General features: G+C 39.1%; 1 protein-coding gene across 3 annotated transcripts; it reads left to right on the forward strand.

Annotated features, from left to right (window-relative positions):
* The first annotated feature begins 4128 nt into the window (after positions 1 to 4128).
* On the forward strand, positions 4129 to 10795 carry NUDT13 (nudix hydrolase 13). 3 transcript variants are annotated; one of them, XM_082634575.1, is made up of 7 exons: positions 4134 to 4375; positions 5622 to 5756; positions 6580 to 6686; positions 7785 to 7910; positions 8075 to 8186; positions 8909 to 9063; positions 10119 to 10795. In XM_082634575.1, the coding sequence occupies exons 2-7, from the start codon at positions 5657 to 5659 to the stop codon at positions 10317 to 10319; spliced, it is 801 nt and encodes a 266-aa protein (XP_082490701.1). In that variant the 5' UTR covers positions 4134 to 4375; positions 5622 to 5656; the 3' UTR covers positions 10320 to 10795. The 3 variants fall into 3 exon arrangements, with proteins under 3 accessions (XP_082490703.1, XP_082490701.1, XP_082490702.1); XM_082634577.1 differs by lacking the exon at positions 8075 to 8186 and having other exon boundaries at positions 4129 to 4375; positions 10119 to 10255; XM_082634576.1 differs by lacking the exons at positions 4134 to 4375; positions 5622 to 5756; positions 6580 to 6686 and having other exon boundaries at positions 7790 to 7910; positions 8032 to 8186.
* The last annotated feature ends 1983 nt before the right edge of the window (positions 10796 to 12778 follow it).

The following is a 12778-nucleotide window of genomic DNA, read 5'->3' on the forward strand; positions in this document are numbered from 1 at the left end:
AGTGAGAGGCCCGCGTACCGCAAAAAAAAAAAAAAAAAGAGTGTTAAAGTGATTAAATGTATTGAAAATGAATAAAAAATCATAAGAAAAATAAAATTCTATCAGTAAAGAATATGGTGTGAAAAATGTTAATATGCTTACAAAAAAAGGCTACAAATTAGTAGATCAGTTCTAAAAGTACTTATTGTACATGTATAGATGCATAATATTAATAAATAGTTTGGAGAATTCCAAGGTATAAACAATGATCATCTCTGAGTGGTGGGATTCTTTATTTTTTTAATTTAATTAATTAATTAATTAGGCCGCGTTGGGTCTTTGTCGCTGTGCACGGGCTTCTCATTGTGGTGGCTTCTCTTGTTGTGGAGCACTGGCTCTAGGCACATGGGCTTCATAGGGAAGTCCCTTTTTTCTTGTTATAAAAGTTAAAAAATAGTCATTATATAGAAATCAGAAAATACAGTTACCAATTTTTTTAAACAAGGGAAATCATCGAGAATCCCGCCACTCGGGGACTTCCTTGGTGACGCAGTGGTTAAGAATCCGCCTGCGAATGCAGGGAACACGGATTCGAGCACTGGTCTGGGAAGATCCCACATGCCACGGAGCAACTAAGCCCGTGAGCCACAACTACTGAAGCCTGTGCACCTAGAGCCCATGCTGCACAAAAGAAGTCACCGCAATGAGAAGCCCGCGCACCGCAACGAAGAGTAGCCCCCACTCGCTGCAACTAGAGAAAGCCCGCGCATAGCAACGAAGACCCAACGCAGCCATAAATAAACAAATAAATAAATAAATAAATAAAAAACCTGCTCCTATGTTATGGGGGTATAAATTAATAAGAAAAAACAGTTTAAGTTTGATAATCTTAGTGTTATGGTTTCTAAACTATTATACTTAAAGGGGAAAAATGCATTTGTAAGTGATTTATTTATTTATTATTGAGGTATAGTTGATTTACAATATTATATTAGTTTCAGGTGATTAACACAATGATTCAAACTTTTTATAGATTATATTCCATTAAAAGTCATTATAAAATATTGGCTATATTCCCTGTGCTGTACAATATATCCTTCTAGCTTATTTATTTTTTATTGAAGTATAGTTGATTTACAATGTTTCAGGTGTACAGCAAGAAAATGCATTTCTAAAAAAAGTGTTCCAATCAAGAAGAATGCAAGGAACTTTTTGGATCTCAGTCCCAGTTCCAGTGAGGCCCCAGGTTTAAGACCTTAACCTGGATGTTTTTGTAGATGTTTTGCTTTTTAGGATCTTTAGGGCAAAGCACAGGTTGCATCACTCCTACTGTTCTTTTACGAAGTTAGCAGTTTGTTCTATTGTTTATATTTGGTAACTTCTGAGTGGCACATAGCTCTCCTTTGGCATACATTGAGACTCTGTCCCAGGAGGTTGCAGTCACTCACAATAAGTATAAAAATATCATGAGTATTCAAATCTCAGGTTTCTTTTGTCTTCTGTTTACAAAGAGCTCACTGCAATCGCTTTTATCATACAGTCAAAAATAGGTTCCTATAGATGCCACTGGGGCATGTTTATCATTTTACTTTGTAGTTTCATGTGGAGCTAACTCTACTGGTGTTACAAAAGCTCCCAGATCCTACAGAAATTATCTGTAAACTGTGTTTCCTACTTAAGTGACAAAATATGCCATATACCTGAGAGTCTGTTGTAGGGCTTTCAGCAGTCAAAATCATTATCCCTGGGAGTTCCCTGGTTGCCTAGTGGTTAGGACCATAGGCTTTCACTGCTGGGGCTTGGGTTCAGTCCCTGGTCGGGTAACTGAGATCCTGCAGGCTGCGTGGTAGGGCCAAAAAAAAAATCATTATCCCTACGGCCGCAGAAGGAGAATCCACATTCAGTCCTCCCTGAATCACACGGTTCCTGCCCTGATTCCCAAGTCTCTTGAAAGGATAGACTTAGGCCATCCTTAATGAAGGTACAGAACTTGCTCCATTACTTTTTTTTTTTTTTTAGAGAAACTAATTACAGGATGTTCTCTCCTTCTACATTTTAATTTTGGCTATTGAAAATATTACACTTATTAAATAAGTGTAGGTCAAATATGGCTTCACTTTCATCAATGGTCTCTTCAGTAGAGATAAGAAGCTAACGGCATCCACCTGGGGGAAGAGATGGTTGAAACAAGAGTGCATTGAAGATAAAAGTTGCTCTTTATCATCCCTAGATTGAATAAGGGTTTCTGAAGGTATACTGTTTGTTCCTTGTCTGCAATAATAAAGTCTGCTCCCATCTCTAGGTGCTCTGTGGTTGATGTTTTATCACTGAACTTGTTTTCCTTTCACTGCACTGCATGTAAATTCTTGCCTCACAGCATAATATTGGCAAAGTACTTTGAGGTTCAATTCAGTAAATATTTATTACCCTTGAAGTTCAATTCAATAAATACTTATTGAATTGAGCCATTCAATGTGCTAATTACCCATGATACAGAACTAAGGCAGACCCTGCCCTTAAGAAGATCATAGTCATTTTTAATAAAGGAGGCAAGAATATACAATGGAGAAAAGTCAGCCTCTTCAATAAGTGGTGCTGGGAAAACTGGACAGCTACATGTAAAAGAATGAAATTAGAATACTCCCTAACACCATACCCAAAAATAAGCTCAAAATGGATTAAAGACCTAAATGTAAGGCCAGACACTATAAAACTCTTAGAGGAAAACATAGGCAGAACACTCTATGACATTAATCACAGCAAGATCCTTTTTGACCCAACTCCTAGAGAAATGGAAATAAAACCAAAAATAAACAAATGGGACCTAATGAAACTTAAAAGCTTTTGCACAGCAAAGGAAACCATAAACAAGACGAAAAGACGACCCTCAGAATGGGAGAAAATATTTGCAAATGAAGCAACTGACAAAGGATTAATCTCCAAAATTTACAAGCAGCTCATGCAGCTCAATATCAAAAAAAACAAACAACCCAATCCAAAAATGGGCAGAAGACCTAAATAGACATTTCTCCAAAGAAGATATACAGATTGCCAACAAACACATGAAAGGATGCTCAACATCACTAATCATTAGAGAAATGCAAATTAAAGCCACAATGAGGTATCACCTCACACCAGTCAGAATGGCCATCATCAAAAAATCTACAAACAATAAATGCTGGAGAGGGTGTGGAGAAAAGGGAACCCTCTTGCACTGTTGGTAGGAATGTAAATTGATACAGCCACTATGGAGAACAGTATGGAGGTTCCTTAAAAAACTAAAAAGAGCGCTACCATACGACCCAGCAATCCCACTACTGGGCATATACCCTGAGAAAACCATAATTCAAAAAGAGTCATGTACCACAATGTTCATTGCAGCTCTATTTACAATAGCCAGGAGATGGAAGCAACCTAAGTGTCCATCATCAGATGAATGAATAAAGAAGATGGTGGCATATATATACAATGGAATATTACTCAGCCATATAAAGAAATGAAATTGAGTTATTTGTAGTGAGGTGGATGGACCTAGAGTCTGTCATACAGAGTGAAGTAAGTCAGAAAGAGGAAAACAAATACCGTATGCTAACACATATATATGGAATCTAAGAAAAAAAAAAAAGGTCATGAAGAACCTAGGGGTAAGACGGGAATAAAGACACAGACCTACTAGAGCAAGGACTCGAGTATATGGGGAGGGGGAAGGGTAAGCTGTGACAAAGTGAGAGAGTGGCATGGACATATATATACTACCAAACGTAAATTAGATAGCTAGGGGGAAGCAGCCGCATAGCATAGGGAGATCAGCTTGGTGCTTTGTGACCACCTAGAAGGGTGGGATAGGGAGGGTGGGAGGGAGGGAGACGCAAGAGGGAAGAGATATGGGGATATATGTATATGTATAGCTGATTCACTTTGTTATAAAGCAGAAACTAACACACAATTGTAAAGCAATTATACTCCATAAAGATGTTAAAAAAAAAAGATCATAGTCTTTCAGGGGAGACACAGATTAACAAATAGCACCATGTAAGTGCAACCACAGAAGTATAGGCAAGGTATACAGTAGGACAAAGGAAGGAATGACCCCCTGTAGCCACCTCAAATCCTTTTTAAAAGAAATTTAGGATGTAAATAAATAAAAGGAAATAACCGTGGTAGGAGACCAGTGCAGGAACAGAATTCTCAAAGATGAACGCTGTAAAAGAAACTAAGTGTGGTTTTGTAATGTTTTGATTATTTCCAAAACACAGGTATTTATCTGAGCTGAAGGAAGATGATGATGCATGTAAAAAAGCCCAGCAGACAGGAGCATTTTACCTCTTTCATAACCTGGCTCCTTTGCTTCAGAAATCAGAACGTCAATACCTGGCCCCCCAGCATAGCCTATTAGGTAAGCCCAAAGTAGACTAGTAAAGTAGACCAGGCTGTGGCCGCTAAGCAGAACTCGGTCCATATCAAATCCCTGAGAAGAATCCTCCGAGTTTAGAGTCCAGATTTTTCAAACTTCTTCTGCCAATTAATTATTTAATGTATAAACCTGAATTGCCCAATTGAATATTTTTTGGTGATGGTATGAACCACTATAGCCTTAAACCAAGGGTCAGGAAAACTTTTGTCCAAATTGGAACCCATGTCTGTTTTGTAAATACATTTTTATCGGAACACAGCCTCACTCATTCATTTACATGTTGTTTATGATTGCTTTTGCACTACAATGGTAAAACAGAGTATTGTGACAGAGACTGTATGGCTCACAGAACTTGAAATATTTTGCCAACCCCTGCCTTGGACCAGCAATTTCCAGCCTCCAAGGAGCTGTTCACTGTTACACTGTTTAAGATTTGCATCATGACTTAATTTCTCCTTAGAAGGGTCAAAACTAAACGTGAACTAAAATTGTTTTGAGAACTCTTTTAAGGTATATAACTAGAGATATCTAAGCCATTGGGATTTGGCATTCAAGATGCTACCTTGAGTTTTATATGATGTCACTATGCACAAACTTCTAAATACATTGCCAGGGTCAGATGTTGGAATACTTAGGTAGTTTCTAGCAGTGCATAAGTATATGAGGATGTTTATCAGAAGGCACTAAACATTATTTATAGATTAGCAATGTAATCTTGTATTATGAACAAATAAATATGAGCCCTTCATGCACAGGAGAATAGATTTCCTCCCTATACAGCACTTGTCTTTACAGACCAGGGTCTCAGATGAGTAGTCTACCCTGGCCCACAAAAGCAGCATGATCTGAAGAGTAAATTATAGAAATGCTTTGGTCTCTCTACCATTTTAAGTTTGACACTTATTTTTTTTTTAGTGCTTTAATAAGTCAACTATCATGTATCTTTAAAACTAGGGGATATGCTCCTTTCATGATACAATCATAGAGTAATACAGTGTTACACAGAAAGAATTCCTTTAAACTCTTCAGGTTGCTGATGAGAAAATGGAGGCCTTGAGAGGTTAAGTGATTAGGCCAAGATTACATAGCTAATTAGCTGCAGAGCAGTGACTAGAAGCCAGCTGTACCTACTTCAAGTTGAAGTAGATGATTTCCAATAAGTCTAGTATAGCTCTGATGGTTTCATTAAAACCCTTGTTTTCTTCCCTTCTCCTTCTGTGTTTCTTAGAGTTGGAAAGGCTCCTGGGTAAGTTCGGGCAGGACATGCAAACAATAGAAGATTCTGTGCTAATTGGATGCTCCGAACAGCAAGAAGCATGGTTTGCTCTGGATCTAGGTCTAAATAGCTCCTCTTCCATAAATGGTACATAACATTATTCCTGATGGGGACTTCCCAGTGATTCTTAGACTTTGGGATTCCACATAATAGTAAAATTTCAAAGAGCATTTTAAGAATACAAAACAATTTCAATTTCTCTTAAGTTAGGACCTTAAAAGATAGTACCATCTACCATCATCATCACTTAAAGGACATTTTAATGCTTTCTTTCTCAGCTAGGTGGTGGTACAAAGATGTTTACTGTATTATTCTCTGTACCTTTATACATTTTATATGTCTTAAATATTTCATAAGAAATGTTTTAAAATTCATGACATTATTCTTATTTCTCTCATCAATGCAGGTGAATAAACATGTTACCTTGGAGTAGCTCTGGGTCTTCAGACCTGCATTTGGGAACTGGTTTGCTAGAGGCTCATGGCTCCTGTCAGGCTTTCCTTCTCTCTTTCACGGTGTAGCTGTAAATGTAATGATGCTGGAATGAAGTTCAGATAGGAGCTTAAAGGTTCCCTTTCATCTTTTTTTCCGGGGATAGTGTGTGGCTAGTGCAAATGTTCTTATCGCCCCGAAGAGGATCTTGGGAAACACTATGCTCTAATGTTCCCAAATTTGCCTGAATATAAGAATCTCCTGGTGCTTGTTAAAAAATAAAGATTTCTGGGCCTCACTCACCTGCTATTCAGAATCTCCAGGCAGAGGTTTGAGAACCTGTATATTTTTTTATTCTCCCTAGTTGAGTCATATTAGGTGAGTTTGGGAAACACTGTTCTAACAGAATATACTTGAGAGGGCCCGTGAGGTAAAGTTTGACATTCATTTCATTTTGTTCTCTTTTCTAATTTTTTAGCTTCCTTACAGAAACCTGAAATGGAGACAGAGCTCAAGGGGTCTTTCATTGGGCTGAGGAAGGCTCTCTTTCAGCTGAATGTGAAGGATGCCTCCTTGCTATCCACGGTAGATTAATTTCTTGGTTCTGTAGCAAATTAAGTAAAGTAGTGTATATGGGAAACATTTGATTTTTTTTGTTTTCAGATCATAGTCCTTCCTACAAACCTTGGCAGAAGGACAATGTGCTGTAGGGAGATTGCTTATTCTTCTTTCTTTTACCCTGTTTTTGGCAGGACCGTTGTTAGTACCATTGTCTCCTGAGGGTGTGCAGATATATGGCAACATGATCTATCAACCTTATAAACATTTTTAATGACCCACAGCATGACATATACATCATGAGAAGTTATTTTATATTGCTTTAATGACTTGTCCTCCAGCTTTAGATTTTACTTGTTAAAGTGCTTTTGATTGCCCATTTAAAGAGGTATCTCTAAACGTCTTTTAAATTAATTGATTATTTATTTATTTTTGGCTGCGCCAGGTCTTAGTTGCAGCACACAGGATCTTCGTTGCGGCACGCAGACTTCTTCAGTTGTGAAATGCAGATTCTTAGTTGTAGTATCTAGTTCCGGGACCAGGGATGGAACCCAGGCCCCCTGCATTAGGAGCGTAGAGTCTTACCCACTGGGCCACAAGGGAAGTCCCTAAACATTTTTTATTTGCAACTTTATTGGAGGGGAGTACACGTTGGGGTGTTTAATTATACTGAAAATGTTTTCTTTTTAAGCTGGCTCATAAGTTCACAGGTGTTCATTATGATATTTTATATATCATATTTTAAAAATAATTCATAATACATTTAAAATATGCTTTTAAAAAATTCATACTTCAGAGAATTCCCTGGCGGTCCAGTGGTTAGGAGTTGGGCTTCCACTGTTGTGGGCCTGGTCAATCCCTGTTCAGGGAACTAAGATCCCGCAAGCCACACGGCACAGCCCCCCAAAATAAAATAAAATAAAATTCATACTTCAGATGCTAGAGGACTATGTTCAAATAGTTTCCTTATTTTAAAGTTTAAATAGTTAATAAGCATTTAAAGTAGGTGAGCTGAAAAGGGATTGGTGCGTCCCTTTGAGTTGCTCTAAATAGTAGCCCCAGCACCATTTTAGATGAGCCCCACATTCTCTCCAAATGAAACCAAGCCCATCTTTGTATTCCTAGGCTCAGGCTCTTCTCCGTTGGCATGATGCTCATCAGTTTTGCAGCAGAAGTGGACAGCCCACCAAGAAGAATGTGGCTGGCAGCAAGCGTGTGTGCCCTTCCAATAAGATCATCTACTATCCACAGGTAAGCATTGCTTTAAAAGTTCAGTAATCCAAGAAGGCTGTGCACTACTTTGTCTTGTGGATGGAAGCCTGTACAACTAAAAGGCTTTCCTTAGTTACCCATTACTTTGTTTCATTAACAGGCCCCAAAGCCCTAGTGCCCAAGTTTCCATCCCCTTTTCCTAGATGACTCCTGTGGTGATCACTCTGGTGTCAGATGGGACTCAATGCCTGCTTGCCCGCCAGAGTTCCTTTCCCAAGGGAATGTATTCTGCCTTGGCAGGTTTTTGTGATATAGGTAAGGAATTTCGGGCATATACAGATAACACTGAAAGACATGAAATCTTATAGTATGAAATAGTATGTATTTCTTATTCTTGTTGCCATAGTGCTTGGTGTCTCAAGCACATTCTTCCTTATTATATTAAGAAAACTACTTTGTGGCATCAATTTTCCAATGTTTTATAGGCAAATTTTCAAACATAAGCATAGCTGGAAGATTATACAGTAAACACCCATATACTCACCACCTAAATTCCATAATTACTATGTTTACTTTATCACATATCTGTCTATCCATTCCTCTATCCACCCATTAATCCATCTTATTTTTTGATGCATAGATTGCAGACATTAGTACACTTTCTCCTAAATATTTCAACATGCATATTAATATATTAACTAGAATTTAATGTTTATTTACAGGTTGGTTTTTTTTTTGTCAGTCTATTGGGGTAAAATTTGCAAATGGTGAAATGTGGCATTTGAATTTTATTAAAAACCTGAGGGCAGCAGTAGCCTCTCCAGCTCTTATTTTGTGTAATTAACCTAGTAGGTTCAAGTATTGTGGTTCAATACCCAACTTCAGACTTGATTCCTAGTGTAGAGACTCAGAGATTTAGGGCTCTTCCAAGAGTATTTCATTGACTTGGGAGCCAGTTTTGCGCTCCTTTCGCCAACGGGCTTCTGTATCACCCTTCCTGCTGCAGGGCTGTCCTGAATTAATCTGTGTGCTTATAGGTGAAAGTCTGGAAGAGGCTGTCCGGCGGGAAGTTGCAGAAGAGGTGGGATTGGAGGTGGAAAGACTGCAATACTCTGCATCTCAGCACTGGCCCTTTCCTAATGGCGCACTCATGATTGCTTGTCATGCAACTGTGAAACCAGGGCAGACAGAAGTGAGTTCTGATGCTTCCCTTATGATATATCCTTTGCCTCATCCAAGCTGGTGCGTAGGTACTTACTAAGCACCTGTCTAGTCCAGCATTGTTTAGATTATACAAAGACATGTAATATATGATTTATACCTTTAAGGAATTTGCAATCTTATAAACAACTAATCACCATAAAAATTGGGAGTGCCAACACAATCACCATTCTTCCTTGTATATATCTCAATCATGAAACAATTTATCTTTCATCATCAGGAAATTAACAGTCTTGCATAGAATAGGCACACAATAAATATATAAAATTTAATGATTGATTTCAGAATTGGTATTATTGCTCCAGTCAGGATGTTGGGGACTTATAAAATCATAGGAACTTCTGATTGAAAGGGACTTAGATGTTGTCTTATCCCACCTCATCTTGCTCTAACATCCCTGACAGATGGTGTTGTGGTCCCTATGTGCCGAAGTCTGTCTATTTTGTGCTTTGGTTTCTATACAATGAATAATATCTAATCTGTCTCAGCTCCCTGTGGATGCAGTTTGCATTTTTGCTTCTTGCAAGGCAGATACTATGCTTTTGACTATCATTAATTAACACATCCTTTAAAGAAGAGTAACACTTATATGTTCGTTTTTTAGTTATATAATTTTACCTCTCAATGTTAACCACTCTTTTTTTTTTTTTTTTGGCCACGCTGCATGGCTTGCAGGATCTTAGTTCCCCAACCAGGGATTGAACCTGGACCACAGCAGTGAAAGTGCCTAGTCCTAACCACTGGACTGCCTGGGAATTCCCAAACCACTCAATATTTTACTATTTGAGCTTCCAGGATTTTTAAAATATTTTTTAAATATTTAAAATATATACTTAACTCTCATCTCTTAATTATGGTACTTTTGCCTCTGGACCCTATCTAGAGCTGATTATCTCCCAGACTATAGATCCCAGATATTACCTTCTAAGACTGCTCAGTTCTGGAACCATTTTCTCATCTTTGGCCGTCGTATTCTAAGTTTTGTATCTCCTAACCTTATATCCTGTTTTTCCTTATGTCTTTCAGATCCAGGTGAACTTGAGAGAACTAGAAGCAGCTGCCTGGTTCAGTCATGATGAGGTGGCCACAGCCCTGAGGAAAGACAACCCATATTATCAGCAACAGAATGGGGCTTTCCCATTCTGGTTGCCCCCCAAGTCAGCCATTGCCCACCAACTGATAAAGGAGTGGGTAGAAAAACCGACCTGTTCTATCCTGCCTGCTTAGCTCAGATCAGGCCACCTAATCAGATAAATCCCTCCTATCTCAGAGGGGCACATCAGAGATCAACTGATGAAGAGGTGGTGACAAAAGGTCATCTCCAGGCCAACATCATAAGAAGGCAGAGCAGATGATGAGCCTCCAGCAAGGCACATCTGCCAGCAGTGTTAATAAAAGAAGTTCCTAATCATAGGCAATCAAAAATGCCAAAACTGATGAGATGACAATTGTCAAAATCAGAGGGAAAGTGGAAGCATTAGTTTGGATATGGGCCCTTGCTCATTCATTTTCTCCTGTGCTTTGGAAGCAAACATCTTTTGGCATGTGGCTTGTCAATGCTGGGTTTATACTAACTGCCAAAATGTGCCTGGTATCATTTTGGTTACAACTTTTATCTTAATATTGAAAATATATAGCAGATCTCAACCCTCTACTGAGTTCCTTTTTATCCTCGTACAATTTTTAAAAATAGCAATTTTTTTAAACAAATTTATTTACTTATTTATTTGTGGCTGTGTTGGGTCTTCGTTGCTGTGCACGGGCTTTCTCTAGTTGCAGCGAGTGGGGGCTACTCTTTGTTGTGGTCCGCGGGCTTCTCATTGCGGTGGCTTCTCTTGCCGTGGAGCACGGGCTCTAGGCGTGCGGGCTCGGTAGTTGTGGCTCGGGTTCTAGAGCGCAGTCTCAGTAGTTGTGGTGCACGGGCTTAATTGCTCCGCAGCATCTGGGATCTTCCCGGACCAGGGCTCGAACCCGTGTCCCCTGCACTGGCAGGCGGATTCTTAACCACTGTGCCACCAGGGAAGCCCAGCACAACATTTTTGAATTCGTGTAGAGGTAATTATTTTGTACATGGTAGTTAAATAAAAGTCATATTCCTTTAAGTCTTTCATCCCAGGAAAGTGGGAGTTAAGGTCTTCCTCAAGGTACTCTCTAGTAAATCAGAGGCAGTGACGTTCTGTTGAGGTAACTGCATGCCAGTGGGGCTCAAGAGCGTGTCTTTTTTGATGTTACTTGCTCAGTTTGTGACCCAGGGAAAAGATTATCACTTGCCATGCCTGTTTTCCTCAACGTAAAATGGTTGCTGCCTTTTGCACACCCAGTAAGTGTTGTAACTTCAACGAAGCGATCAGTGAAGATGAACCATTTCTTGAGTTTTAATGGGATAAACTAAATTTAGGATTTCTCATCATTCATATATGTCATTCTAAACCTTGTCATAGGGAAGAAGCACTTATCTGGAGGAAATGAAATAAATTTCTGTACCTTTGTCCAGATGTATATTTCTGTCTTATGAAGTGAGAAAATTGTAGAAAGTGAGAATTGGGGGTGGGAGGGAGTAATGTCTTTATTAGTGTGACAAACATTTAAGTCCAGATTCCAAGTCTGTGGTATGACTAAAGCAATATTCAGAAGAAATCCTGTTAGAGGTCCGTTTGAAAAGAGGAATGGCTGGGGAAAGTCTTATCTTCAGGTACTTTTAGGCAACTAACTAGTGATTAAAGACACAAGTGCCAGAGACCCTAAGATTATTCACACATCCAAGTCCCACGGGACTAAGTAAAAGAGATTCTAGAACTAGAAAGATTGAAGCGACTGAATTTCCTTTTGATCCCAAAAGGTTGTTACTCTCACCATTGCCAGCAAAACATCATTTGCTTTGGGGAAATCAAACCGCCTTCATCAGGAAATGCTGAGGGATAATACGTGATGGGACTTGATTGTCCTGTTAGATTGGCAGCTTGCCCTGACCTGGGCTGAACCTAGCATGCAGAAGGGAAAAGCACTCTCGAAAGAGACACCCTGAGATTTCTTCATATCTTGCAGTTAGAAGAAAACAGTTCAGGGTCCATGTGTATTACCATCTCCCAATGTTTTCTGTCTCTTTGTGGGTGTGTTTGTGAGCACATGTGTACACAGTATTTTCAGACTGGGGAATCTGAAAATACTGATAGAAAGGGGAGTGTGCAGGATTCCTGGTTGTGAGTTTCTCAAACTTACCATGGAGTGTTTACTTTTGGATTAATGTGTTTTGCTGGAAAAGAAGAATGAGAATGCCTAATAGGAGGAGCTGCAACATTGAACTTTGTTTCCCAGCAGTGAGTGGGAAGAGGGCTGTGCTTCTTAGAACCCCAAGAATAACTGAAAGCAGAGGCAAAAGAGGGCAGGGTTGGGGTACTGAAAAATGGCAGACAAATAAAAGAAACTTTGGTGCAGGGCTCACCTGGCTGGAGAATATTTATGTGGCAATGAATCATGAAGGTGCTAAGGATAAAAAGAACCCAATGGGTCCATGAAGAAGAATAGCAAAAACAGGTAAAACGCTAAAATTATTGGACACCAGAGGGAGACTGACTCAAGGTCATTGGTAACTGGAATAAAAAAGCAACTCATTCATTCCTTATGTTTGCCTATCTATGTTCCTTCCTCTACCCAATATTTAATTCTCGATAAACTTAATGTTCTAA

Source organism: Mesoplodon mirus (assembly GCF_964341445.2).
Source record: "Mesoplodon mirus genome assembly, chromosome: 2".
Lineage (NCBI taxonomy): Eukaryota > Metazoa > Chordata > Mammalia > Artiodactyla > Ziphiidae > Mesoplodon > Mesoplodon mirus.

What these genes read in the sequence shown, in the direction of transcription:
- NUDT13 (XM_082634575.1), top strand. Translation starts at nt 5,657, where the DNA reads ATGCAAACAATAGAAGATTCTGTGCTAATTGGATGCTCCGAACAGCAA. An exon ending in AGATCATCTACTATCCACAG is followed by an intron (nt 7,911 to 8,074) that starts GTAAGCATTGCT and finishes CCCTTTTCCTAG; the next exon opens with ATGACTCCTGTGGTGATCAC. An exon ending in TGAAACCAGGGCAGACAGAA is followed by an intron (nt 9,064 to 10,118) that starts GTGAGTTCTGAT and finishes TATGTCTTTCAG; the next exon opens with ATCCAGGTGAACTTGAGAGA.